At 42.6% G+C, this 27,832-nt stretch overlaps 1 protein-coding gene across 2 annotated transcripts; it reads right to left on the bottom strand.

The window, feature by feature from the left end:
- Positions 1-240: 240 nt before the first annotated feature.
- Positions 241-16,275, bottom strand: olfm1b (olfactomedin 1b). Of its 2 annotated transcripts, none has more exons than XM_028418399.1 (6): positions 15,749-16,275; positions 9,721-9,870; positions 8,882-9,037; positions 6,706-6,925; positions 3,648-3,754; positions 241-1,875 (listed from the first exon to the last, which is right to left on the bottom strand). In XM_028418399.1, the coding sequence occupies exons 1-6, from the start codon at positions 15,812-15,814 to the stop codon at positions 1,201-1,203; spliced, it is 1,374 nt and encodes a 457-aa protein (XP_028274200.1). In that variant the 5' UTR covers positions 15,815-16,275; the 3' UTR covers positions 241-1,200. The 2 variants fall into 2 exon arrangements, with proteins under 2 accessions (XP_028274200.1, XP_028274198.1); XM_028418397.1 differs by lacking the exon at positions 15,749-16,275 and adding an exon at positions 11,144-11,681.
- Between the last annotated feature and the right edge of the window lie 11,557 nt (positions 16,276-27,832).

Here is a 27,832-nt window from a genome sequence, read left to right as displayed (position 1 = left end):
GTCCAAATAAACAAACACAGAGTAGGCAGAACTGGTGCCAACAGTTACAGTGATACAAGAACATTTGAAAAATAAAATGCAACACAAAGAAATAGAAATAAATATAACAAAAACTAAACAGAAAGAGGCAGGAAAAGAAAGTAAATATCGTTGCAAATCCTCAAATCCCAAAGGTAATAACCGCCAAACACCCCCCCCCCCCCCCCCCCCCCCCCCCGCCCAACCCAACCTCTTTTTTTCTTTTCTTTTCTTTTTTTTGTATCATACAGCAAAAGACATTCAGGAAAGCAGACCGGAGTGATAGAAAACACTCATGCAAAGAAGGCCTTTTTCACACATAGTCACCAACACGGAAAAAAAACAAATCATCTCAAACAACAGCGCTGTCAACAGTCAGTGCCTTCAGGTCTTTTTGTGGATGTTGTTATTGTTTCTACAGACTTTTGATTTGCTACTGTTATTGATAAAAACATTATGACACACTGCATCCGTTTGGCTATCTTCAGTCTCCTCACTAGACTGACCTCCCATTTTTACTTTTTTTTTTTTATGTCCATGTGACACCGGGGATCCAACAACAGTTTATTAACAACAGTCTTTGTTTCCTGGACCCCCACTGACCCAAAGAAAAGTCCAGCTGGGAGGATTCCTGCAGAAGAACTGGAGCCGTTGGAATGAGCTTAGGTTGATTTTTTTCCATCATATAAAAAAGGCGTGATGTTTTTTTTTCTTTTTTGGCATCTGTTGTTATTCTTTTACAGCTGATATATGATCTACTTTTACAATCATTTTTCTATACGGCAAACAATTAAAGAGTTTCATTCCAGAATAAAATACCTCTAACAAAAACAATGGCGGCTATTAAAATAAAGTCTACTAAGAAGAAAAAAGTCATATTGCAACCTTTATTTACAAAACTGTTTTGTTTTATTTTGTAACAATCATCTTTGATATTTCATAGCATTTTTTGCGTAATCAATATGTAACATTTTGGAATGAAACCCTTCAATTTGATATATTTTTTTTTCATATGCACATTCAGTCCACTTTGCATTCACTGTTGATGCAGTCTCTCTGTAGTTATTTAATATTATAAATAGAATGGTCTCCCCATAAAGTCTTTTCTTTGAGATATATTTTTGGATATAGTGAAATTTCTACACAGACGAGATCTATTTATGCAGTTATCCATCTCCACGGTTACAGTTCCTCTGAGCGGATGACGTGGAATAGCGTGACGTTGTAGAGGACCTGGTGGCCATTGTTCCAAGCATAGAGTGCACGGTCACGCGGGTTGTAGTCCAGCATGGAGATATGTGAGTACTTATTCTGGAAGGCAATGTCGATGTACTCATAAGTTGAGGAGTTGGTGGAGTAAGCGTAGTAGACTTTGGTGCCTCCTGAGTAGCCATTGGTAACGTACAACGTGCCGCAGATCATAAAAGACTCACCGGCACTCCTTTTTGGGTGGTTGGTGGTCCAGCTCTTGATGATCTGCAAAGTATTGGGGTTCAGCTTGCTGATGACAATATTTCCAGCATTCTGGTTGGTGGCGTAGATGGCCCACAGGCCTCCCTCGTCCACCATCAGGTCAATATCTGAATGGCCTCCCCAGGCATAATGGTAGGCGTTATTGAAACCAGCGTAGTCAAGCTGCCGGGACTTGCTGATGGAGGAAGTGCGGAAGTCGAACTTGATGATGACATGGCTTTGGAACTTGTTGAAGTAAATAGAGCCGTTGTAGACCACCTGACCGGTTCCTGACCACGGGTGGGGCAACCGGTGGGACGTGAAGTTGTCTGAGTTCATGAAGTCGTGCATAGACTTGTACTCGCGCACGAAGCGGTTGTTATGGTAACCATCCATATACCAGACCTGCACATTACGACAAGAAAGAGGGAGAAGAATCATGAGAAAACACAGTGCTCATAATCTGCCTTATCAGAATCTTGCATGCAGATCACACACAGAATAAATCAAATCACACTGTCAACAAGCATCCCAATTAAGTTAACGCTGAGACTTCCTCAAGGAGCAGACGAAGCTGAGATCCTGCAGCTTCTGAATACAAACAACCAGGATGACAGCCACAGGGTGGCAGGCGCCAGGCCCCGCAGGGATAATGCCCATCATTCCACATAAAAGGCCCGGCTCAGCTGCTTCGTCCCAGCTTCCCGCTGGCCCCTGTAGTGGTGGGCAGAAAAGCTCTCGTTCCGGAGCCACTGGGAGGCTCCAATCCTTCCTCAGTCTCAGTAGGGACTGATGCACCTGAAGCCCTTCACCTACCTGGGCTCCATGTGCTGCTGTGATTGACTTAAAAAATGATTCACATCAAGGAAGCAGGTCTCCGTGGGACCAAGAGAAAGAAAACCAAGAGATAAAAAGAAGTGGAGCAGGCCTGTCTGCTCTCGTCAGTTACACTCAGTCTTCCTCTTCTGCCCTTTGACAATGCAGCACATCTTTCATGTGTTCTCTTCAAAATGTATTAGTTTCAACAAAAAAAGTTGCCTTACAGTATGCTAAATATAATCTTAGTCAGCAGTAAGTCTCACCCCTGCTTACAAGAAGTTTTTAATATATGAATATTATGCAGCCTGTGTTGTCAAAACAGTTCAGCAGGAAACTGTAAATTTACAAAGCTGCCGCCCTGCGTGCTTTTATCCCTTCTCCTCCCATGTGACATTGAGAGCTTTGTTTCACATAAAGTTCAACGCTTAGCAGACAAATAAATAAATAAACTTTAATTCTATCCCCTTCTCTTCTAGTTAAAACCATATTTACATATACCCCGGACAGTTTAATGTCTAATGTCTAACAATGAGGGACGACCACTTCCCTGAGCTAACAGAAGCAAAGGGGCTAATCAGGTGCAATCAAACAATCAATTCAGAGTGACCACTTTAGTACAGACTGTCATTACTTATAACTGGTTTCTACTATAACGTTCAGGATAGTCAGGCACTCATTCCCCAATGGAGATTAAAGGTAGGTGTTCATTTTCCTCTCAAGTGTGTGCTTGTAAACTAATGTATGGCTGCAGCTCATTTTAATTCCATAAACACGCTGACATATTCAAATAACTACTTTATTTTGTTAACAGTTTAAAGCTCAGATGACTATCGCAAAAGACTGAGAAAATAGGCAATTATGTTTCATGTATTCTCTGTTCACCACAGCTTAGGACATACAGTGCACCTTCTTCTGTCTAGCCTGGTGTCATACCCTGATATGTGTGTAACAGTTCAAAGCATGTGTGTCATCACAAACAACGGCATGATGCTAGACAGATTTGTAGGGGGATTATCTGGCTCTTCACTGGGTGGTAGCTTCACTGTTTTCACCATCTATATCTGATAAATAGCTGAGAAAAAGAGCTGCCCTTGGTAATCAAAGATGTATGAGTGTCCATAAATAAAAATACTATATAGCAGCTTTAAACTAGCAATCTTGAAGATGTGATAAGTGGTAATACATCAGTCATACCAGGTTTGTCAGATGAGATGATCAGTGAGGAGCAACAGCAAACTGACATTTGATACTTGGTCCTATGAACACAGCTTGATCTGAGATTTGATACCCAGCCCTGCTCAATAATTAATACAGTATCATATCAGGAGGAGATGCATAATCTTTGCAGTCATACATACCCGAGTATCTCCTTCTGGAGCCAGAGGGTCAGTCATCCAGGAGCCAAACCTGGATCCAGACGTCTTGATGGTGATGGGGTCACTGATGCCCGTCAGTTTGCCGCACGCTGCGGGGAAAGAATTGAGATGGGAACATCTAAACTGGTTTGGGTGTTTGGACTAATTCAAAATCTGCTGCAAGGGCTACATTTTCATTTACTTTAAATCCAAATAAAATTGCCTAAAGGATGGAGGGAGTTGATGTCCGGCTCTGGCTGTCTCTGTGCTTATTATTCATTTCACACATGCTAATGCCTGTTTTACTCTGTGTGTGTGTGGATGTGTGAGAGAGTGGGAGAATAGCAAAAGGAAGAGCCGCTGTGTATTCTCCTCCTGCGTGCTACTTGTAAGCTGCTGTAGTGTTAATTAGTGTTGATTGAGGTGTTAATGTGAATTTGACAAATCTAACACTGGGCTCCGTGTCCCTCCTGACAGAGACGGTCAGGCTAATGTACCCTTTCTAATCAGCACAGACATGACTCTAACAATTGATGCTCGGCCTGCATCCATTCGTTTAGGCTGTTTTTCTAGACAACACTTCAGAGAGACAAAGGTCGATTAGATGATCTTGATTGGTTAATTTTATGGCATGAATGTAATGAGTCGTTGTGATAAGCTAATTTAATGGGTGCGACTGTGACGACGGCTCGTTTTAGGTTTTCATTAGCATCTCTCTCTGTGAGCGTAACCCCTGTGTTGCATCTCTCTCTTCATTGTTGTGAAATGTCACGTCACCTTGTAGTCATAAAAACCTGATGTATAACACGTCTCACTCTTTCACTCTCATGATTGCACTTTTACGTACGTGTCGGAGCGTTCATGTGCAGCATATGTCGTGGCCATGGTCACATGAGCAGTGACTACTCTTCCTAGTGGGGGTTGAGTCCCTTATATAACCCTCAGTGGGATTAGAGACCACATTAATACATTGGCCATTGATTTATTTATTTCTTTTCTCTAATCATGCCTCTATCTTTAGATGGCACTTGCTTTTTGCAGGAGGCTGCGGGAGCCCTTGATGGTTAGGCTGCAGTCTGGAGATGCACAAGGGGTCTAATCCCCTTTTGGCCTGAATTTGCCTAGACTGAAGCACATGGCAAAGCAAATAAAAAAAAAACCTAATGGGCGCTGGAGCTAGAAAAAAATCCCCACCACCAGCCCTTAGCCTTGAATAAAACGGATTTAGATATAGAATCAACACTCATCTCCTGAGACAAGCAGGCCTATATGAACACAACTTTAACTGTTCAGATTTGGCCAGTGTTTTCTGTTCTTTGAAGTGAGTGGGAGGAGTTTAAATGTAATCTCCATCTGATTAAAGCTTCTGAACATCAGATTAAATTAGGATAATACTTAATAGGTCAATCATTTTTGATACCTAAACTGTCCACTGTGTTTTATACCTTGTTTTGGGGAATTATAGCCAGAATCACACACAAGCACACACACAAGAAATACAGTGACCTCCCTGCTCCATTCATCATTATTTGGGAATGCAGTGGCTGAATTTGCCTGCAGCTCTCTGTGGCTCCACATTGCTGGGGTACAGCACAGGGTGATTTATTTTTTTGATTATTGCCCAGCAAGCTGGCATGTCCTCTTGATCGATGGCCATTGTGTCCTAGCAGGCGTCAGGCTGTTTGTCTCTCAGGCACAAAACAGCTTGAAGGACAGCTCTGTGGGGACCCTGGTTACTCTCTTTCACTTTTCCTGCTCGTCTTCACTTTATCACTCTCTTCCTCCTTCCCCAATTTCACCTTCTATCAGTTTCTCCTCTCGCTCTATCTATTTATTCAGTACTTGAATTTCCCCTGCCCTCTCCATTTTTTTTCCCCAGAGTTGTTGTTCTCCTGATGCAAATTTGGCAAGTGACCTTCGTGAGTTTAATCTCAGTAACAGGAGTGCAGTGGAGTGTATTTGTGTGCACTATGCATGAGTGCCTCTGCAATCGTGTGAAGATGAAAGAAAAAAAGCCACCCCTCTGTTCTGCCTGTGCCAGTCTCTCGCTGAGTGGCCTTGCCTTTATCTCATCTGATCTTGCTCACACACTCTAAGTAACTCCCGCAGATCTCCCTCTCTCCTATCTTTGGCAGCCTGACCACAGATGTGAAGAGTGACATGTGCACTGAACTGGGAGTGAAAACAAGGAGCAAACTCCTACTCCACGCTGGTGGAGGTTGCCAGTGAGAGAACTGTGTGTTTGCATAAATCACACCAAAAGCAACTGGTGGAAAGAGATTAGAAATATCTGTTTCCTGCTCTCTACTTATTCAATGTAACTCATATCACAGTTGGCTTTACAAAAAAGAACATTGTAACTGAAAGCTTTTTCCAATTTCTTCTGTCATCTTGCACAGTGAATAATTTGAAACTGGGACACAATATACCCGTGATGTGCTGCATGTAAGTGTCTCTGCTCTTGTAATATATCTTAGTCACTGTAGTGTGGGTGTGCATCTATTAGCACCATGGGCTGTGACAGAGGTGTGAATAGACTGAGACAGGGGCTAAGAGCAAAGATAAGATTGGGACTTGCAAGCTGAAAGCACATCAGCTCTTATTCATCTGAATGCTGTCCATCCGTGCATGTCGTCTAATTATGTGTTTCAGAAATCTATCTCTTCAATCAGGTATGGTTAGTTTGTGTGACACTACGCTAGATTTATTCAGGTTTCTTGCTTTATATTTCCACAAATTTAAAGCAGAGCGTTGCAAAAATTGAGGATTTTAAGTCATTACTTTGTGTATTTGTGCTCAGATGGACTTCATTGTTGGCTTATTCTGACATGGAAACAATAAACCAACAATGAAGTGCATTTGAAGGCTAATACATGCAAACTAAGACCATAAAATGTGACTTGTGAGTGTGTATATTGCAAAGTATGAGTGCTATGATCCTGTCACATCATGTGCCTTAGGATCTCTTTCTGGCCAGTCACAACATACTGCATATGAGTAGGAGTGTTTGTGCATGCACATGTTTGAAGCAAAGTGTGTGCCAACAACTTTCTGTGCCTACCTAATTTTTGCATGCATGCTCGGAGTCTCTCCTCAAGATTTGACACTCTGTTGTGGAGCTCCTCGTAGTCATAGGCCCCCATCTCCTCCTGAAGTTCGCTTAGAACTGACGTCAGATTCTGGACCTCCTCCTTAAACTGCAATACCAATTTGGCATCGGCTTTGTACTCCTCCAACACTGGTATCAACGGTCTAAGCTCCTCCATTTTCGCTTTTATGGCCTGAAAGGATTAGAATAAGCTCGGTTGAGTGTCATGCTCGACAAAAAGGAAGACCCGCTGTCCAGAAAAGAAAAGAAAAGAAAAGAAAAAAAACACCTATCTGGTCCTGACTACTCTAACTCTAACCTGCCTCTTCACTGATATGACGACCCCCTGTTTGTGTCCATTGTGCAGTGTTAGTGTGTGAACAGCTGTGCTTTTGTCTGTGCAGGTGTGTGTCTGAGCAAACAAACCAGAAATATATTCTCCACCCACTGGACAAGCAGAGCAGGTGGCTCCGTCCCGACAGTGACCAGCCGTTTAAAAAGCAAGCCCTCGATACACCGACAACAATTGGGAAAGCTCTTTATTGGTCATCATCGTTTAAAATGCAACATCGTATTAAGGGTTACATGCTTTTACATGTCACACACAACAAAGTGTCTCGAATTTTACGTCTATAGTTTTACGTATAGATTTGTTGAGTAACCAAATATGCATAGACAAAAGCCAAAATAAAATAAAATGAATAACAGCAATTAATAATAATAATAATAATAATAATAATAATAATAATAATAATAATAATAATAATAATGTATTTACGTTTGAAAAAAGCTTTTAAATGGAAAACTTTGACAGCAGTAACATGCAGGAAGAGATCAGTGGTGGGTTGGTTTGGGAGAGGGGTGGGGGGGTTTCTTAGTCTTAATGGTGCTAAAGGTAAATTAACTGTTTGACGCCCAAAATGCTCTCAGTACTGTGGCCCAGTTCAGGATATCTGGAATTGACCTGCCTCTTCTTCCCTGTGGCTCTCTTTACATGTCTTAAAGTTAGCCCTGCAAGCAAGAAAATGACAAACTGTTGACAGGGGCTACGGCTTGCTAACCTATCTAACAGACACACAAACAAACAAACAAACGCACACACACTTAGTATATGCACTTAAAACATGTTACAGAGGATTGCACGCATGCACTGAATAAGGTTTATGAGCATGCAGATATGATAGGGTCGCACAAATGTATCACTGTGGTTTGGATGAACACACAAAGCTGCTAATGGTGACAATGAAGGTACACTTCAGAGAGAGACTGCAAACAGGGCTGGGTAGTAAACTGCTTTGGGTCAAGCTTCTTAATTATGGAGATTTCTTAAATATAACATGACAGATTAAACAAAAAAGATTGAGTTAGTATATGACACTTTTTTAAAGGAAATAAGGCAGAAAAAAAGATATTTAGGGTAATTTAGAAACAGTGTCATCTCATAGTTTGGCAACTAAAGTGATCTCCAACTCCTGTGTTTATGATATTCTCAGCACTGGCTACAGTACATGCTGCCATGTATACGTCACAGCAGGTGTGATGGTAATATGGACTAAAGTTGTGTTTAGTTGTGAACTAGTTTATTGAATAAATTTAATAAATAAGGGCAAGATTCTTTGCTGAACTCAACCTGGACCTGACCATGTCATGTCTGTTTAGTATGTTAACAAGGTAACTAGCTATATTTTGTCTATATAATATAAATAGAATATCTCACAATGTATAGGGATTTTTCTTTGGTTCTGTTGTACAGTGTTAAAGAGTGTAATCTGATGACATCATCTTGATAAGTTTCAATACTTCCTGACATGTTATACACAAGTAATTCACTGTGAAAATAATTAGCACTTTGTTAGCATGTTAGCAATTTTGAAAGGACCTTTGGTGATTAGGTTTCAGAAATACCCAGCCCCATATGCAAAACAAGCTTCTTCTATTGACTTGGGATGATGACATGAATTCTAGCAGCTGGGTTTATGAAGCCATTTCCTTCTTATTTATGCATGCATTATAGAATTTATAGGTGTGCAATATGGTGGTTTAGGTAACTCTGAATCATCACCTCAATGGAAAATGGGCAAGTCTATACATAATGAGCTACTCTGAAGGAATGGCGGTCGGGTCAATGGCTCACGAAGCGGCTCCGTACCTTGTATTGCTTGGCGATGTTCTGCTTGTGGTTCTCCTCCACCTGCCTGAACTTGGTCTCCAGACCACGGAGCTGAACCTCCATCTTCTCAACGTACTGCAGGTCCCTCTGGGTGCGCTGGTCCAGCACCTGGATGGACTGGGTCATGTTCTGGACCTGGGACACCATAAAGAACACATCATCCCGGGTAATTAAATACATCTCTCATCTCTTGTGGCGTAATTGGAGCGTGAGGTGCAGAGAGAAATGCAACAGGCTTTCAATATGTTGTTGTTGGCTTGGCATTCATCTTGCAGTGATTCACAAACTATGACATCAGGCCAACTAGTCAGGGGCCTCAGACACATGGTGCAAGTGTAGAATGCATACTGTTAAGACATTTGTTTTCTCCAAAACTGTTTTGGTCCAGAAACTCCATAATCTTGGCTCATCTTATGTTTATTTGAGAGAGATCTGTGCGAGGATGGCTGCTTATGTGAATCAGCTCATTTGCATTATTTTGGATTATCTCCATCTTTCATAAATATGCTTAAAGGTTGTCTAAGCTTGCCGTCTATGGGTGTTGAGCCGGGTTGTATCACTAGACATGTTGCTTTGGATGTATGCCGTACAATAGAAACTCACAGAGAGTCAGTGTATAGCTGCCTCCCATGATGCCTTGAGTTTCCAGGGAGCTCATTAGAGCATGATTTCTATTCTTGTCCAACGGGCAGAGGAGTGATTGGAAGACCACAAACACTGGTATGCCTGTGTGTGCGCGTTAGGACACGTCTTTGTGTTTGTGTGTAAAGGTGGTTATGGACATAGTGTTGCTGCTGAGGAGTTAACCTGATAATTACCTTCTCCAGCAGCTGCCTCAGTTGTTTGGTGCGGGCATCCCGTGAGCACATGGACTGCTGGGGCGCCACCACAGTGCAGACACACCTTCCCTCACTATCCTGGGCTGAACTGTACACCTGCCACGATTCCTCTGGGTTTGCTGGCAAAACCTGCATACAAAGAGAGTGCATAAATAGAGGGGGGGGGGGGGAAGAGGTGAACGGTGAAGCTGGCAGAAAAATATGAGAGCTTAAAGAAAAATAGCTAAAACTAAAGGAGAAAAGGTTGACACTTTACCAGACAAAAACACACCTCTGGCCACTTTGTTGCTATTTGCCCTTTTTGTACGTGCTTTGTGCTGAAGCTGTAGCCTATTTATCATCATCTGGACACCACAAACCATCAGGCTCCACCCATTTTGCACTATCATACTGTATATTTTAAAGCCACACAAAGGGAAAATGCAGCCAATGGGAACAACTGATGCTCCTCACATTAGTCAATGGGGTTGGGTGTGTGTGTGAAGGTTTTGAGTATTTATATCTTTACATATGTGAGTGTGAGGATCATTACATCAGGACGGTGTTCTGCTGCAGATCAGATGATAAGGATGATGGGGTGACTTTGAGAAAAATGTTCATCACATTTTTAAGCCAGAGGAGAATCACTGGATAGAAGTGCTGCTGCTGGGTGTTTCAATTAGTAAGGAGGAGGGACTTCAAAAGATCCAAAAGGAGCAATCACAGTGACAGTCAGCTGCATTTTTCTAGCCAAGGATGTGCTGACAAGACAAAGAGACTATCGAGCACCCGTCAGTAAAACCACACACATCAAGACATGAAGAACTGAAGGTGTTGCAAATATTATCCTCTAAAATTTGAAGTGACCATGAATTCACTGCACACCTTGGCATTATTAATTATGTAGAATTTCCTTTCAACATCTACACTTCAGATTTTATTGCTTCCTAATCCCATTCTGGCACAGAATCAGCTCCAGCCGGAGAAAGGCTGCATTTTGACTCTATTGCGCGCCCCTCTCATTCACACACGCACCGCAAAAAGAAGAATGAGGACTCCCGCTGTGTCAGGGGAAAATAGACTATAAGGCTGCTTTGCCATTCATCGCGTCAATTCCCTAATTTTCCGACTTCGGATCTCTTATTTGCATCAACATCAGAAAGAATAACTTTGCAGGATACTTATATCAGCAGAGGCAGCAGCCGTGTGGCGGCTGGAGCGACATCAAACACCAGAACCTGTGATGCCTCTCCAAGTCTTCTCCTTCTGCGGGCGCACGGCGTTTAAAGAAATTCTACTCTAAATTATGAACCACTCAGTCGTGCGCGCTCACATGTTGCCCGCCTTTAGATTGAATTTTATCTTTCAACATTCATTCAGGAAAAAAAAAGTCAATCAGCCGCAGGACATAAGTGAAACTTACTCCCGTGCTCCGGTCTGGATACCCTCCCTGTGCCGCCGTGAGCTTGGTGGTATTGAGCCCCACCAGAGAGGGGAGGGTCTGCGACATCCAGTTGGTAATCATCGCCATGGTGCTCAGCACGACACCGATCTTCAGCAAAGGTACAGACATCTTTGCGCTCTGCTTGGACTTTATTTAAGCCGTCTTCATTCTACGGACTCCGGAGAGAAACAGGGAAGGCGAGTTATGGTGCCCAGAGAAGCTTGAGGTTTCACCCGGGACTCCGGCTCGGTTGGTCTTTTTCTGGACATCTCCAAGGAAGCACTGGCGACGACGCGACAGAGATAAGACCGAAACGGGGAAAGGTCGGGACAGAGATAAAACTGCTACACTGCTGTGATCCAGTGGAAAAGATGGAAAATGGTTAGAAAACGAGAGCAGCGGCTGGACGCGTCCTCTGGATAGCTCCTCTTTCCGCGTTGTCCCGTAGAACTGCTGCCTCTCCGGTTCACCGTTACTATTTCGTTCACGCCCGTCGATCCGCCTCCTGCCTTGGTGCGCTCTGTGATTAAGTGCCACTGACTACACACACAGGCGGCTCCAAATGGATGTGAGGAGAAAGGAGGAGGTACTACGGATCTGTCTATATAGCCAGACGCAATGATGTCAGCCAGGTTGGTGTCCGTTCACGGTAATATCTGGGAGTGTGCCCATAGCCGCCCGACGCCAACTGTCCCCCGGGGGGGGGGGGGGGGGGGGGGGGGGTGATGACAATGAGCAGTGCGACTGAGGTCGGCCGACAATGATGCTGTGGGAGTATTTATAGTAGACAATGACATTTCTTTCTCCACTTGCCCCAAAAGCAAAGAAAGGCTCTTTGGCGTGTATGAACGTACCTCCTTCATTCAATCATGCATGGCAAAGCATGCCATTTAACAATCACTGCAGTGCGTGACTGCACAGCCCACATGTCAGAAGAATCACGCAGGATGTCGCATTGCAATGGCAAAGAGCTTGTAGGGCTCAGAGTATGTTTTATTGATGGGATACTGGCTGCCTCCATCACGAACAAAGGAGCAGCTTTTTAATTTGTGTGGCTCTGGCGCCATCGTGTAGCTGATTTTGGTGTTGCTGAAATCAACAGAGGATGGATTTTATAATGCAAACAAAGCGGCAAAATATGAAACAAATACTCACTGTAAAAGTATCATAAATGGAAAAAAAAGTTTCTTTTTGTAAGTATTTTTAATTTCAGACACTAGTTTTTAGCCATGGGAACATTTTAGCTGCACTTTCCACATTCTGTTATTGGTGCCTATTTTTGGCATTGATTATTTATTTTAACTTTAGGTGATTTTTAGAAGTAGCCTCACACGTTTTTATAGAGCCGAGGTCAACATCAAAAGCCCCATTCAATGCTTTAGCCCATGGGTTAAACACTGCATGATGCATGAGGACCCCAGAATAGCAAGAGTGGCTGCGACCCCACAGCTATTTCTGTCAGCCCCATAATGCATTTTTCTGGTAAACTGAAAGATGGAAGTTTGAGCTGCACTTGTCCTCCATATTCCCTCTAACTCATCTCTCGCTCTCTCTCTCTCTCTCTCTCTCTCTCTCTCTCCCTTTCTCCCACTTTGCTTATGACCTTTGATGTGAAAGCTCACAGTGATGATGGCTGCACATGTTAAAGCGAAGTATTGGCAGAGGTCAGCTCACCACCATACTGACCACTCCTGTCTAGCCTTGTTTAATAGGGTGCAGTTCAGTAGAGCACAGCAGGGGTCTCTAACGACACAGGTTTCAAATGTCCAAAGACCCCAAACAAAAGTCAAGGACCTTCTAATGAAACATTCAGACTTTTTATTACGAGTAAAGACATTTGTGAATTGAACATGTTTTTATAAGGTCTCAAATGTGCAGACACAATAGAGGAATTTGCACAATGATCAGGTGTACAGTGTAATAAAAAGCCTGTGTCACAAAAAGGTGTTGCTCAAATTAGTTTCTATTGTGCCATGTTTCATGTAAGATACCAATTGACATCTGAGGTGTAGACATACCTCAATAATCACATTTTATACATTGATAAAAAAACAGCATGTTTACAGGGATATGGCTCATAGTGAGCAGCTGTTTATATTGTATGTGTACAGTTGGCTAACCACGCTGTCACATCCCATATCTAGTGTTGTAAGTGTTCATAAAGCAGTGAAAAATCACATTTCCAGGCTGCAAGTGCTCTACAAAACGCACCGTATACCTCCACCTACTCTTCTTCTGCTCTCTCTCTCTCTCCCTCTCTTTTCTCCCTCGCTTCCACCATTCTGAATAATAAATAGCTTCAACCCTGACTGCCAATCACACCACGCATATTCCTATTCAGCTCAGTTTCTCACATAAAACCAGATTTTTTAAAACATTTGTTTTTTGTTGTTTCATACATAAAAAAAATCCAGTTTCAAAGTGTTCTCATTGCTTTACACCCGAGCAGCATGGAGGTAGTAGATTTTTATGTAAAAGATGCTATAAGATTGCTGCAATCCACACATTCATGAGCAGGAAATACATTTGTAACCGCACGCACATGTTTTTCCAGGATTAGCTATGGTATATAGTGGTGTCAGAGGGGTGGCTCTATAGCAGTACCATCTGTTATGTCAGGTGTGATGCTTTAGGATGTGGGCCTGCAGCCATGGGGGGAGCCACTAGGTGAGAAACAGATGCCGCTCTGGCTGCTTACTATTCTTCTCCGTGTGAATGCCTGGGCAGAAGCCTTCAGCGGAGGGGATAGAGGTGAATGAATGTGGGTAGAATTAAAGAGGAGAGGGCGCCACTAATCAGCCACCTCCCGGCTTCCTTGGCCAGATGCTAAGAAAAGAATCCCACACTGTTCAGAGCAGTTTAAATCAAGGTGGTTAATGTGGTCATTAAGAAGGCGTTATTGTTGAGAACCAGAGGTCGATATTGCTTGGGTGGCTTTTTTTCTGATGAGTAATCTGGCAATAAAAGACTTTTTTTGCGTCTAGATACACCTCTCACTTTTTGTTTCAAGCATGCACCGATAAGATGCGGAGAGGCCTGGTGTTCCCACTGGTGCAGGGCACGTATAAATAGAGCCTGTCGGTGTATCTTGTCTTTCTTGTTCTCCTGGAAGTGAGCGAACACATAAGACTGGACTAATATCGACTTACCTTCAACCAGATGACACACACCCTCAGGCCATCACACAGAGAGAGAGACTGTCACTGGGCCCTGACCTGCAGCGCACACAGGACTCCAACACTGACTGTCATGAAAAGCCACTAAGAGAAACCAGCAGCTCGCTTTTCCACTCTCCCCCTCTCTGACTGATGGCTTCCATCAATCTGTGCAAATAGCCTCATTGTTCAATTGTGTCAGCATTTTTGTGCACTCTCTGCAGCTGTACTATAGCATGTGTCCGGTTCAGATTGCTGCCTCATATATATTTATATATAAAAAATGGAGATAAATTCCCTCCAGTGCCTGTAAGGTTATAGCTTTGATCAAATTACAAATCAAAATTTCACATGAATGTCAAAAGCAAGCTGTTGCTCCCTGAATAAAAAAAATCAGCACACTGACATTTCTCATAAATTTGACCAAATCAATTGCTGGCATATTTCTGTCAGAGCAGTATTACACCCAATATTGTTCTAACACATTGCATATCAGGGCCGACAGCAACCTACTTCCAACACATTTTATTGAGTTTGTCACTTGGAGTATATCACGGACATAGTGGAAGGCATGTATTAATTTATTGATAGTACCTCTGTGCCACATTTGATTTTTTTTGTCTCTCCAATTACCAGCCACAATTGGATTCACATAAGCTCATAAAATATGACTTTGTTCTCAAGCAAGGGCAATTAAATCATCAAATCCTTAAGTCCAGTGGTGGCAGGCAGGGCCTGGCAGTAAATAAACTCACTCCCTCAGTCTGTTCTCAGGGCTACAGCATAGTGTTTGTGATCATTTATAAAGGCAACAAATGAATGCAACGATAACTACTGTATGTGTTGATGCAAATGGGCTTTTAACACCACAGTAGAAGAATCGCACATATGCATTTTATTGGCACTGAGTGGCTTCACATTGTTGGACCAAAATCTTCTTTTTTTCCTTCACACACTCTCAGCACATCGTGGTCATTGAGCATGCTCAAAACACCTTCAGCGAGACACTGCATTTGCTTGTGGAGCCCTGATTTACACCAGTAAAGAGCAGCAGCAGCAGCAGCAGCAGCAATAGTGGCCTTATTTTGAAAGAAAGCAACATATTGTACCAGTGAAGCGCTGCAGCTGATTAATGGGACCATTTGCTGATGAGGAAACTGACCGATCATGCAATCGTTTTTACCCTCCCCATTCATAGGCTATACACTGAACGGGGCTCTGCTGGATGTATCCGCGCCCGTCAAGCACAATGTATTCACATCATGTAATCCCACCCGTTAATCTGTTTAGACGGGCTAGAGGGCTAATTCAACGGGGTTTTTTACACGAGGTAACCGGGTAATCTCTCCACGGATCTGGAGCCAATTAACTGATGGTTCTAGCTTTTAATACAAGAGCTGGAAAAAATGGCGTTGAAAAAAAAACCTACTTGGGTGAGTTCTGTGCCCATGAAGATGAGGAGAGTCAGAGTCAGGAGCTTGCTCGCAGGCTGCATCGCTTGCCTCCGGTGTGCGTGGACCAGCGGTCTCACATGCAGATCGAGTCCCTTTGCGTCCCCCCGCACAGCAGTCCTCTCCTCTCGGCTCCTCTCTTGTTTGGTGCGCTGCAAGTCGCTCGGTTCTTTTGTTGTTGTTGTTGTTGTTGTTATTATTATGGTGGTTGGTATTTTATTCCTCAGCAGTCGAGTAGCAGAAAGCGACAGATCTGCTTGACGGAATCGTCTCTGTGCATATTCATTTCATATCGGGAGCCTATCTTCGGTGCCTCTCCCCCTCCGTGCTGGCCGCACTTATTTCTCGCTGCGCCGGACTGTGATGAACATTGACGAACAAGACGTGCCGATACTTTGGCATTCACGACTATAAACCTTCACTCCGATATTGCCAAAAGTTTACCTCCCCGCCTCAAGCTGCCGTATAAGCTCTCGATGAAAAAATGAGAGTGACGGCGCTGTGAATGGTGCCAAAAGCGGAAGTTGCATCGGAGAGAGAGGGAGATTTAAACCGACAAGAATACAGACGGGAAACAGGCGATCAAAGATGATCAGCTGTTTGATAGTCTATTCCTTTAGCGAAAAAAAACATTTTAGCAAATACCATTTTAACACAACAAATTTGGTAAATTAAAATTGTTATTAAAATGTAGGCTAAAAAGAAAACATGTCGTTATATTTTTTAACAACCAGTAGCCTATATATTACATTTTGATGCTTAAACCAATTTGTACGTTCTTATATCTTTGTTTTCAGTTTTTTTTAAAGTATTGATTAGTTTGTAGACCTATCTTTTTAAAAAAAATTGAGCTGATTCATGTTAACTATGTAAACTAAAATGTATTAAATCAATAGCACTAGATACATTTTATATATTGTATCTGCACACGTCAGTTTAAGCAGGTTCACTTGAAGCTAATTATTACATTTTATTCATACTTTTAAAGAATCCATGTGTACGCTTTAGTGACATCTACTGTTAAGGTTTTAGACTGCAACTATACTGATCTGACCTGATATGGTATAATCACATTCCTACTTCTGCATAATAGTGACATGGTCACATGCATAATGGACATTTTAAGATGGAGATTTTTAAGATTCACTTTCTTTCAGTGCTACCATCAAGTGGCCATTTGAGGAACTGCAGTATTTTTTTTACCTAAAGGTAGGGTAGGAGATTTCATTCTGATGCACTTTTTGTTAAATTAGTGTAACTTCTCTTTACAATCCAATAGCAACCAATTAGTTCGGCAGTTTCTCATTAAAACGAAGAATAATCATCATCATCAATCCCTGCGCGGAGTATGGTTGTCACTCTCTTCCTGCTCTGCACGCACCAGAGAGGTACGTGCATAATGGTCGACGACCGCAGCTCATCTTCAGGTAATGCTTCCATGTGATTGGAGGCGTGGCTTCGGGGTGAGAGAAAGGGGCGTGTGTTTACTTTTGAAATCTGGCTGACTCTCACTGAGTTTTCCTGCTACCCTACCTTTAATCCAACTTAATTTTTGAAGCTCGGGTGCTTTGTGATCATGAATTCACAAAAACATTATTATGGATAGTCTACTTGTGTTGTACATGTTGTATTCTACCCTCCCACACACACACACACACCTGCGTTTTAAAATATTAAAGTATTACCATCAAAATGTTGTGCTGTTCAAGTATGAAGATGTACATATCTACTGAACTAATATCCACATCCACTTTTTAGGATAAAAGACTTGTGCACTACATCCACACAGGTAATTTTTTTACCTGATTACATCTCACCTCACACAGACTGGGCTTGATTGACATCTCCCTGGTCTTCCTGTTAGACCTGATGGGACAAATTACATCTTTATTAACTTGAATGGAGTCCCATTCCACTTCTCCTCGCTCGGTCTTACTGATTCATCAGTGAGAAAAAGCAGTTGAAAGTTGTGGTTCTTTCAGTGCTAGAAATTATGTATTCACTTACCTTTGTCTGCCAGGTTTTAATGCTTTGATGAATAAAAGGCCCCACATTTCTGTGTGGGCAGCACTGTAGGCCATTTAAACATAGTGAATGTCAAAAATAGGCTCTTAATTGGGCGATCATGTGGTTCTGGAGTTGTTATGTTTGTGCCTGCATGTTAATAATTACACACTCTTTTAGCACGATAATCACTGCAGCAGTGACATCATGCCAAGTTCATAATGGTCTTCTCCACTGTAGATTTTGACTGGTCTGAGAGAAATAACACAAGGCTGGCCTGAGAAGAGATTTAATTAGGAAGCCTCATCAGATTCATATAATCTCAACAGCAAGATATCGATTTTCATGATAATGAGTTAAAGTGCATGGCACCTGGTTCCTGTGCTGCTTCCTAGTGAGTGTGTGCATACAAATCTGTGTTTTTACATGCTTCTGATCTGCTCATTCAGAAGAGATTTTGTTATGGAGCATGGGGAAACGCAGTCTGTGAGTAATGAAAGTGGAATACTCCTGACATAAAGAAGAACATTTGTTTGTTGGCAGGAGTTCTTCCCTGCGTGGTGGTACACAGCCCACACACTGGACAGCAGGAGACACATCTCGCTGGCACGTTGTATTTAAGTTTGTCTTGAAAAGCAGGAAGCTGCACCGGATACCACACTAAACTCAGCAGAACCTGATGAAATCTTCTGTTCAACAACAGCCGTGTTTAGTTGCCTTTCATTGTTTTTGTGCAGTTAAATTATTACATCAAGTTTGATTATTCTGCTTGTCTGAGATCAAAATGTGCCCACTCACTTCTTATATGCTGATAGAAAGGATCATGTTGAGGGTTTGGCGAGCAAGTGATATATGGAAGAACAAAGATAGTCAATGTCGACACAGGGAACAGGAGATGATGGAGCACCCCACTTACTCAGAAAGAACTCAATGAAAGACAGGATGTTGATTTAATGTGGCTGCTTGTATGGATATTTTTCTTGGAGATTTATTTCTCGCCCATTGAGCTGAAAATGCAAATTGTTGAATTGTCTTGTTTGTATGCAGATATATGTAAAATGTCTTCATTGAAGAAGGTATTTTGGCAGGGAAGTCACTCCATTTCTCTCACTTTCCTTTCCTTGCAGAATGATGTGAAAGGCTAAGATCTGGCATTGTTACCCAAGTTTCATAGCAAAAAAAAAAATTGATTAACCTTCCGAAATGTGTCCTCATTTGAGAAAGTCCCGGTTGTTTCATCACTTGAGTTCTTTTCTTCTTCACAATTTTCTGCGAGTGGAGTGTGCATGTGTGAAAAAAGAAAGGGATCGAGAGACAGAGAGAAACCGAGTAAAAGAGCTCCGGTTTAAATTTAGGTCCTAATAGAATTTGTGTCTTTCCTCTTAGGCAAGCTGCCATTACTTCCCCCTTTCATCACTTTCCCTCCCTTTGCTCTCTGCAGGGTTGATGCCATAGATAACTATTAGAGATATATTCCATGCTTCTATTATGCATCAGTAAGGCTCCATTCATTTAGTGAGCTGGAGACCCAGTCAGGAGAGGACCATGACCTTGATCGGTTTGCTGCTAACATGGAGAGACCTCCGTAAAAGTATGATTTATAAGACCCCCATGTGTTGATCTTGAGTTAGTGCTAATGTGTAGTATAATCACTCTATCAGCATTCAGCCTTCAGAGCATGGAGAATAAAGGCAGAGGTGCTGAGTCCTGTACAGACAAAGAGGATGAAAGGAAGAAAGGGTGGGAGGGTAACAACACTAAGCCCAAGATACAATAACAATAACAGTTTTAGAACATGTTTATTTTTCCTACATTGACACACTTAGTCCAGTGGAGCACCAGGAAGTGGTCCAGAGGAATGACAACACTGTCAAAATATCAGCCACTGAGCTGTACCTTGATCTTGAATATAGTAGTCTGGGGGTGGGAGAAATGAGAAGAAACAGGAAGACATCTCTTGGGATCCACCTCAGAAATGTCCCCTGAGATGTTGCACCACATTCACTTCTCATCAGGCTCAAGGACTTCTCAGGGCCCAGTGAGCGGACACCTGGGTCATTGGGAGAGTAGAGAGTGCATAGGCATGTCCTGGGAGATATTCATCCATCTATTAAGATCACATCATGGATCTTGTCAGTGGTCTCCTGTGTGTTGACATTGATGCAGGTCATCCTCCAGGCTCCCTCTGTACCACATCTGAATCCAGCCTCCTCTAGTGTTGTCTTAGTTTTATCAGATATCTGACCTTTATCATTTCACTTTATCAAAGTAAAGGTTACATTTGAATAGAAACAACACCTCTGTGAAATGATAAATTGCATATTCAGGGTTTGGTACCCAGGTATCTACGGCATAACTTCCATTAAGAAAGTGCAGATATCCAAGTTCTTAAATCAGGTATAAATCCTGGGATGGAAACAAAGTGTAGTGTGATGAATCACTTATCTAAATACTTATAGACTGATCTTTGGATGCTCAGTGTTGGCAGATGTTAAATGTGATTTTAGATCTGGCATGATACAGTCAGCCATCTAGTGCAAAACATTAGATGTGATGATTGCTCTACATGATTGTACAGCAGCTGAGGTACATTAGAGTGTGTTTACAGCATTAGCTGCACACAGTGATGTGAGTGCCTTCCCCTCACAGTGCTCCCATATACTGCAGGATGATAATGTCACCAGACAGGCTGCAAGAGCCATTCAAGAGCGGCTTCATCCAGTCTAACACATTATGGGGCTCCTCCAATCACCACATCCAAAAATCATTAAGGCTTTATGGGACATTTGGAATCGCAGAAGATGAATTAGATTGTTAACACCCAACCTCCTTGACCTTATCTCATTCATCAAAAAGCTGGAGGTACTCCGTCCCCCTCCCTATACACACAAGTGAATATATATATCAGACGTGCAGTGGGTCACTTGAGGCTGGCTCCACAAGCAGGTTCATCACCTAGACCTCCATGTTAAAAGGTCCAATCTTACAGCAGATATAATCTTATACACGGTAACTCAGCTCATGTTCCATCTCTTTGTTCAATTTTGAATAGAATCTAACCAACAGGTGATGTCATGGAGTACATCGTATATAAAACAGCTAATGAAGACAGAAAATGGAAACATTTAATGTGAGCATGATTGTATCTGTAGGCGCTGTGTAGGCTGATCATGAGCATTGCTGAAGCTACACAGTTTCCTACACCAGTACAAGCAGCCAGCTGCGCCCCGTGGGTGGGGGGTGGAGAGGCCTACAGGCCACCCCTCAGGCCCTACCTTTGACTCACTGACTCACAACTGTGATGTGACTAATGCCCTCAATTACAGCAACAACACAAAATCATGAATTGACAAATACCATGCGTCTTGCGTGCACCCTCTGCCATAAACACACCCATTCATCATGTTTACTGTAGATGCTCTTTTCCTTAGTACTTCCAGTCTGATAAACTGATGGTGTCTGCTGCTCATAACCACACTGTCAAACATCTTTACAGCTGACTGACGGTATCGGTTCAGAAGGTTTCAATGTGTCTGTATCAGGCAATTTATTTTCCATTCGGAATCAAACCGGTATTCCATACAAGGTCTGTGTATTTCTCCCTTCTTCTTTTAATTATCCGTTCCATTTATTTCTTTATTCACCCCATCCAGTGTCTGTGCTGAAATGTTAACATCCCCACTCAGCCTGTGCAGCCTTTCCCCATGTTTCTCTGCCTCTGAATAGGCTGCATTGCTGTTTGTGTGTGTTTTTGCTGGGGGGCTTATGTCAGCGAACGCCTGCTACAGCTCTGATTTATACTGTGTGTGTGTGTGTGCGCACATGTGTGTGTGTCTGACACGGCACCGCTCACATCCCTAGTGGGGAAGACCACGCCATCCATAGAGATCCATGCATCATAATGCATCAACTATATACAAAATTGATGACTAGGGGTTATGTAGGTTAACATCCCCACTCAGCCTGTGTGATGCAGAATGATGCAGCAGACATGCACAGAGGGGCATTGACAGACAACGGAAGATGGCTGAGCAGGCTGGAAGCCGTCACAAATAAACAGAAAATATCAAAATAGTCATAGAAATGCAGCAGGAGCCAGACTGATGGATGAGTAAAACCAGACTGGATAGAACACCGCAGAGGGAGAGGATTGGGAGAGCTCACAGTCGTTCTTGATGTTAGTATTTTTGTCATACGGTACCATCCTTTGTTTGCTCATCACACACGCCATCTCTGTGTGGTTCTTATATGCATGTCACAGCTAATTACAGGACGATGCTGCCAGTTGCCAGATCAGTAGTTAGAGGACGGAGCTGTGTCTCAGCAATGTGCTTTCCACCCTGCTGGGTTGCCAGATTTGTGAATGTCTTAATTACGTCGTATCAGCTTGCAGCGATGCCTCACCTTGTGCATGTCCTCAAAATAATAGTGTCACTAGGCTCCGCAGTTCTTCATTATAGTTGCCTTGAAGGTCAACCCGGTTTTTTCTGTGCTTTATCTGAACGCTTGGTACAGTGGTTGTATTAGATCCAGCTGTTAAGAGTGTGCACAGCTTTGTTGAACCATTTGGGGTGTGCTAATTCATTTTTTATTTTGCTGTGCAAAGAGCTGTTTTTGTGGATTTTTCTCTGTCAGCTCCACTAAGTTTTAGTTTGTAGGAACAAAAACAATTAAAGCTGCAAGCAGCATTGCGGGCCCTCGCGCACCTTGCGATCCGCGGGGTCATCGCAGTCTTCTCTCCTATGCTCTCGTCTCCTATACTCTCCTGTGCTATGCTCTCCTCCTCTCATTTCCACAGATATACAACAAACACATGTTTACAACCAAACTTTCCTGCTACCAGTAGGTGGCGCTATGACCGTATCATCCTATTAGCATATATATCTGTTTAGACTCGGCTCCATGGCAGTACTGTAAGATTTTGTCCACATTGCATAAAGTATATGGGTAGTACTGCATAAAACACAGCGAGTTCCTTTGTAATGGCGAATGGTCAACTTTGAGGCCACGCCCCCGCCACACCGTCAGACTTTTGTAAGAGTTTTGGAATGCGTCTATTCCCTATGGTGTCCTGAGTGGACACAGTGAGTTTTAGCTCATTTGGATGAAGTATGCGAGGCGTGAAAAGTTTTGTAGGAGGGTCACAAATCGCCAAAAATTAACAGAAATTTCAAAATTGCGGACTTCCTGTTGGGTTTGGAGGGGGGGTCCAAGAGACTTTTTTGTGCATCTTGGGGTGATACACATGTGTACCAATTTTCATGACCCTACTCAAAACAGGCCAGGGGGGCAGGCAGAAAAACCTATGAAAACACAACATTTTGTGTAGCCAGTAGGTGGCGCTCTGTCAAAGCCTCAATATTGTTGTATAGATGTGCTTAGGGTCAGACTCTGATCATACATGTGACATTTCGTACAGATCGGACAGAAAACGAAGAAGTTATAGAGACTTTCTGTGTCCTCAGAAATGGTAAAACTTTGAGGCCACGCCCCGGCCACACCGTCAGACTTTTGTAAGAGTTTTGGAATGCGTCTATTCCCTATGGTGTCCTGAGTGGACACGGCGAATTTCAGCTCAATCCGTTGAAGTATGCGAGGCGTGAAAAGTTTGGCAGCAGGGTCACACATCGCCAAAAATGGCCACAAACCTTCAAATGGCGGACTTCCTGTTGGGTTTGGAGGGGGGGTCCAAGAGACTTTTTTGTGCGTCTTGAGGTGATACATATGTGTGCCAATTTTCATAATCCTGTGTCAAACCGGCCAGAGGGGCTACGCGTTGGGGGCGCTATAGAGCCATTTTTATATGTGCATTTCAAAAGTCAGCAAATTTCAAAATTTTTCGGGCGAATGAATTTTTCTACCAAGTTTGGTGAGTTTTTGGGCATGTTAAGGCCTCCAAAAATGCGATCTCGGAGGGGGAAAAAAAAAAAAAATTAAAGCTGCAAGCAGCATTGCGGGCCCTCGCGCACCTTGCGATCCGCGGGGTCATCGCAGTCTTCTCTCCTATGCTCTCGTCTCCTATGCTCTCCTGTGCTATGCTCTCCTCCTCTCATTTCCACAGATATACAACAAACACATGTTTACAACCAAACTTTCCTGCTACCAGTAGGTGGCGCTATGACCGTATCATCCTATTAGCATATATATCTGTTTAGACTCGGCTCCATGGCAGTACTGTAAGATTTTGTCCACATTGCATAAAGTATATGGGTAGTACTGCATAAAACACAGCGAGTTCCTTTGTAATGGCGAATGGTCAACTTTGAGGCCACTCCCCCGCCACACGGTAATACTTTTGAAAGAGTTTTGGAATGCGTCTATTCCCTATGGTGTCCTGAGTGGACACAGTGAATTTCAGCTGAATTGCATGAAGTATGCGAGGCACGAAAAGTTTTATAGCAGGGTCAGAAAACGGTAAAAATTACAAAAAAATGTCAAAATGGTGGACTTCCTGTTGGGTTTGGAGAGGGGGTCCAAGAGACTTTTTTGTGCAACTTGGGGTGATACACATATGTGCTAATTCTTGTGATCCTGTGTCAAACTGGCCAGCGGGGCTACGCATTAGGGCAATAAATACAGTGACTTCCTTTGTAATGGCGAATGGTCAACTTTGAGGCCACGCCCCCGCCACACCGTCAGACTTTTGTAAGAGTTTTGGAATGCGTCTATTCCCTATGGTGTCCTGAGTGGACACAGTGAGTTTTAGCTCATTTGGATGAAGTATGCGAGGCGTGAAAAGTTTTGCAGCAGGGTCACAAATCGCCAAAAATTAACAGAAATTTCAAAATTGCGGACTTCCTGTTGGGTTTGGAGGGGGGGTCCAAGAGACTTTTTTGTGCATCTTGGGGTGATACACATGTGTACCAATTTTCATGACCCTACTCAAAACAGGCCAGGGGGGCAGGCAGAAAAACCTATGAAAACACAACATTTTGTGTAGCCAGTAGGTGGCGCTCTATCAAAGCCTCAATATTGTTGTATAGATGTGTTTAGGGTCAGACTCTGATCATACATGTGACATTTCGTACAGATCGGACAGAAAACGAAGAAGTTATAGAGACTTTCTGTGTCCTCAGAAATGGTCAAACTTTGAGGCCACGCCCCGGCCACACCGTCAGACTTTTGTAAGAGTTTTGGAATGCGTCTATTCCCTATGGTGTCCTGAGTGGACACGGCGAATTTCAGCTCAATCCGTTGAAGTATGCGAGGCGTGAAAAGTTTGGCAGCAGGGTCACACATCGCCAAAAATGGCCACAAACCTTCAAATGGCGGACTTCCTGTTGGGTTTGGAGGGGGGGTCCAAGAGACTTTTTTGTGCGTCTTGAGGTGATACATATGTGTGCCAATTTTCATAATCCTGTGTCAAACCGGCCAGAGGGGCTACACGTTGGGGGCGCTATAGAGCCATTTTTATATGTGCATTTCAAAAGTCAGCAAATTTCAAAATTTTTCGGGCGAATGAATTTTTCTACCAAGTTTGGTGAGTTTTTGGGCATGTTAAGGCCTCCAAAATGCGATCTCGGAGGGGGAAAAAAAAAAAAAAAAAAAAAAAAAAAAAAAAAAAAAAAAAAAAAATAATAATCCTAAGGGTTTCAATAGGGCTCTTGCACCATTCGGTGCTCGGGCCCTAATAATAATCCTAAGGGTTTCAATAGGGCTCTTGCACCATTCGGTGCTCGGGCCCTAAAAAGATACATCAAAGGAAAAGGAAAAGGTGCAGATCATAGGAGTCAGAACATAGTGCAAAGGTTCCACTCCATGTACCTTTCAACCCCATCTTTCCCCCACTTACACACCGGTCAGTGGTCATACAAAGGGCTACCTGATCATTAAGGTTAAGAGTTTAATGCATCATTATTCCCATAACCTCATACCCGAAACCTAACAGCAGGTGAAAACAAACGTTTGCAGAAACTTAACCATGTGGTGTTTTTTGTGTTTTTTTGTAGGCCTCCATTATGACAGTCTGGAACAATATACACCCTTTCAGCCCCTGTAGTAGATTGTTTTCCAAACAATTGACCAGTTTTCGCTTCCTTTTCAAAAAGCGTTTGGTAGTCTGTATGTTGTCCTTTTTGCAACACATAACACATACATAATATGAGATGTGTATGAGACAGGAACCTCAATCAGTATACACATACACAGATTTTTTTTCCTCAGCAAATGATATCTCACTAATTATTGTCTGGAAATTGGATTTGCAAGTCTGACACTGTGTAACTGTTTCATACATAATTTCTTCAATTATACATCACCAGTGAAATTGGTTGAACACACACATGAGAAAATGAATGGCACGATGAGTAGACAAGAAAAGCGGCTTAGTATTCAAAGGTGGTTCTGGGAAACCTTGCCAAATGGCTTGCAGTGATTTATGAGTTTGAATATGTGTGATTTGTTCTGGAGAGCAAAAACTGCCCTCTAAGTTTAATAGTGATTTGAATGCAACTCACTAGCATTCACACTCTGTGGAGTTCAGTTAAATACTATTTCAAAGCCCATCAAAGGGAGCGTTTGGATTATAGTGATGTATTTGCTACTCTGAGACATTGCACTGTGAGTGTTACAACTTCAAAGTGGCGACTGCGAGTTCCATTGGCTTGAGCGCTGGGGTGCCATAGAAACCAAAGGAAAAAAAAAATCCCTCTGTGTAGAAATAGACTGCTCATAAATCAGACGGCATTGAACACCCTCAGTTTGTTGTATAAGGATAATCTTTCTGACATCCAGAAGAGCTTTTGGTTTTTATCTGCATGCCCTTGTTTCTCTATGTTGCCATTTTTTTTGACAAATGCCAGTTGTACCTGCCAGCGGGGGTGACTACAAGCTCACAAACACCTGTGCAATCTTAATGCGCTCTGTGCCTGAGATTGGTTAGCAAGCCTGACATAATATTCTAAGGGATTTATAATGAAGCAGAGCATAAAAAAGGTGCAATATCTAGTGCACCTACTTAGCATCTTTAATCAGCTTCAGACACTGTGCAGAAACCCAGGTATTTCCCTCCTTCATGCACACCTCTCTCACTCTCTGTCTGTGTATGTGTGTGTGACATCGTTTTGTGTGCTGTATCTGGAGGCTGCCCAGGCAGTGGGAATTCATCATCTTAATTCACCGTGTATAAGCACTTGTTAAAAACCTCACACTGCATTTTTTCAATATTCATCATGCTTGTAATATTTCTGCTTCAGACGCCTAAGGCAACTGCTGCAGCCGGTCAAAGAGCATTATTGAAAAGCATGAAATCAAGAAGTATCTGGTGGAATTCTATGATATGAAAAAGATGACTGCCCAGAAATACAGTAATGGCTTCTGGATAAGACCAATACACACACACACACAGCACAGGGGAACTAACTGTATGGTAAGTTCTTTCTTAACCTGCTGCAAAATACATTAAAAAATTATTATTGTACTTAGCAGAAAGCACTATAGGCATTACCTTCATCACAAATTCCTAAGCACCATATACAACTAGACAATGGCCACACACAAGGTTACACAGCCAGCAGTGTGACTTCTTCATTGCTTTTGTGCTGACATGCATTACACTAAACACATACATTAAAAATGAAATGGCTTTATAGATGATAATAATGCTCTTTAACTGTTTGCTTTGCTGATGCCTTCCCTCCATGTGCTGCAGTCCTCTGGGTTTATATGTGAGAGCCATTAAAGCCCAGTAAATGTCATCCAGAGAGGACAAAACATCCTCAGCAACAAATAGCTTGCTGACTGCGTACTCCTGTTTAATAAATGTTTGCCAATATAATAATGAAACAGATGTCAGGATGTGCAAAGTTCTATAGAATATCAATCCTCAGGAGTGACTGTACTGCCTATAGCATAGTTTATAACAACAAACATTATGTTACATGTGTGTTGTGTGAGTGCCAACTTTATAGTCTTAAAAATAGGATTTTTGATTCTAAGCTTACCGAGATCTAAAGCCTACATTCTGTCTTCTAATGTGAATGAAGTGCTACACACATCAAGCAAATGTCAACATTTAATTTTATCGATTTCAAATGAACGGTGGTGCAGCTTAACTACGC

Source organism: Parambassis ranga, chromosome 12 (assembly GCF_900634625.1).
Source record: "Parambassis ranga chromosome 12, fParRan2.1, whole genome shotgun sequence".
Classification (NCBI taxonomy): domain Eukaryota; kingdom Metazoa; phylum Chordata; class Actinopteri; family Ambassidae; genus Parambassis; species Parambassis ranga.
Note: the sequence above shows the minus strand (reverse complement) of the source record. Positions and strands in the feature narration are given on the sequence as shown.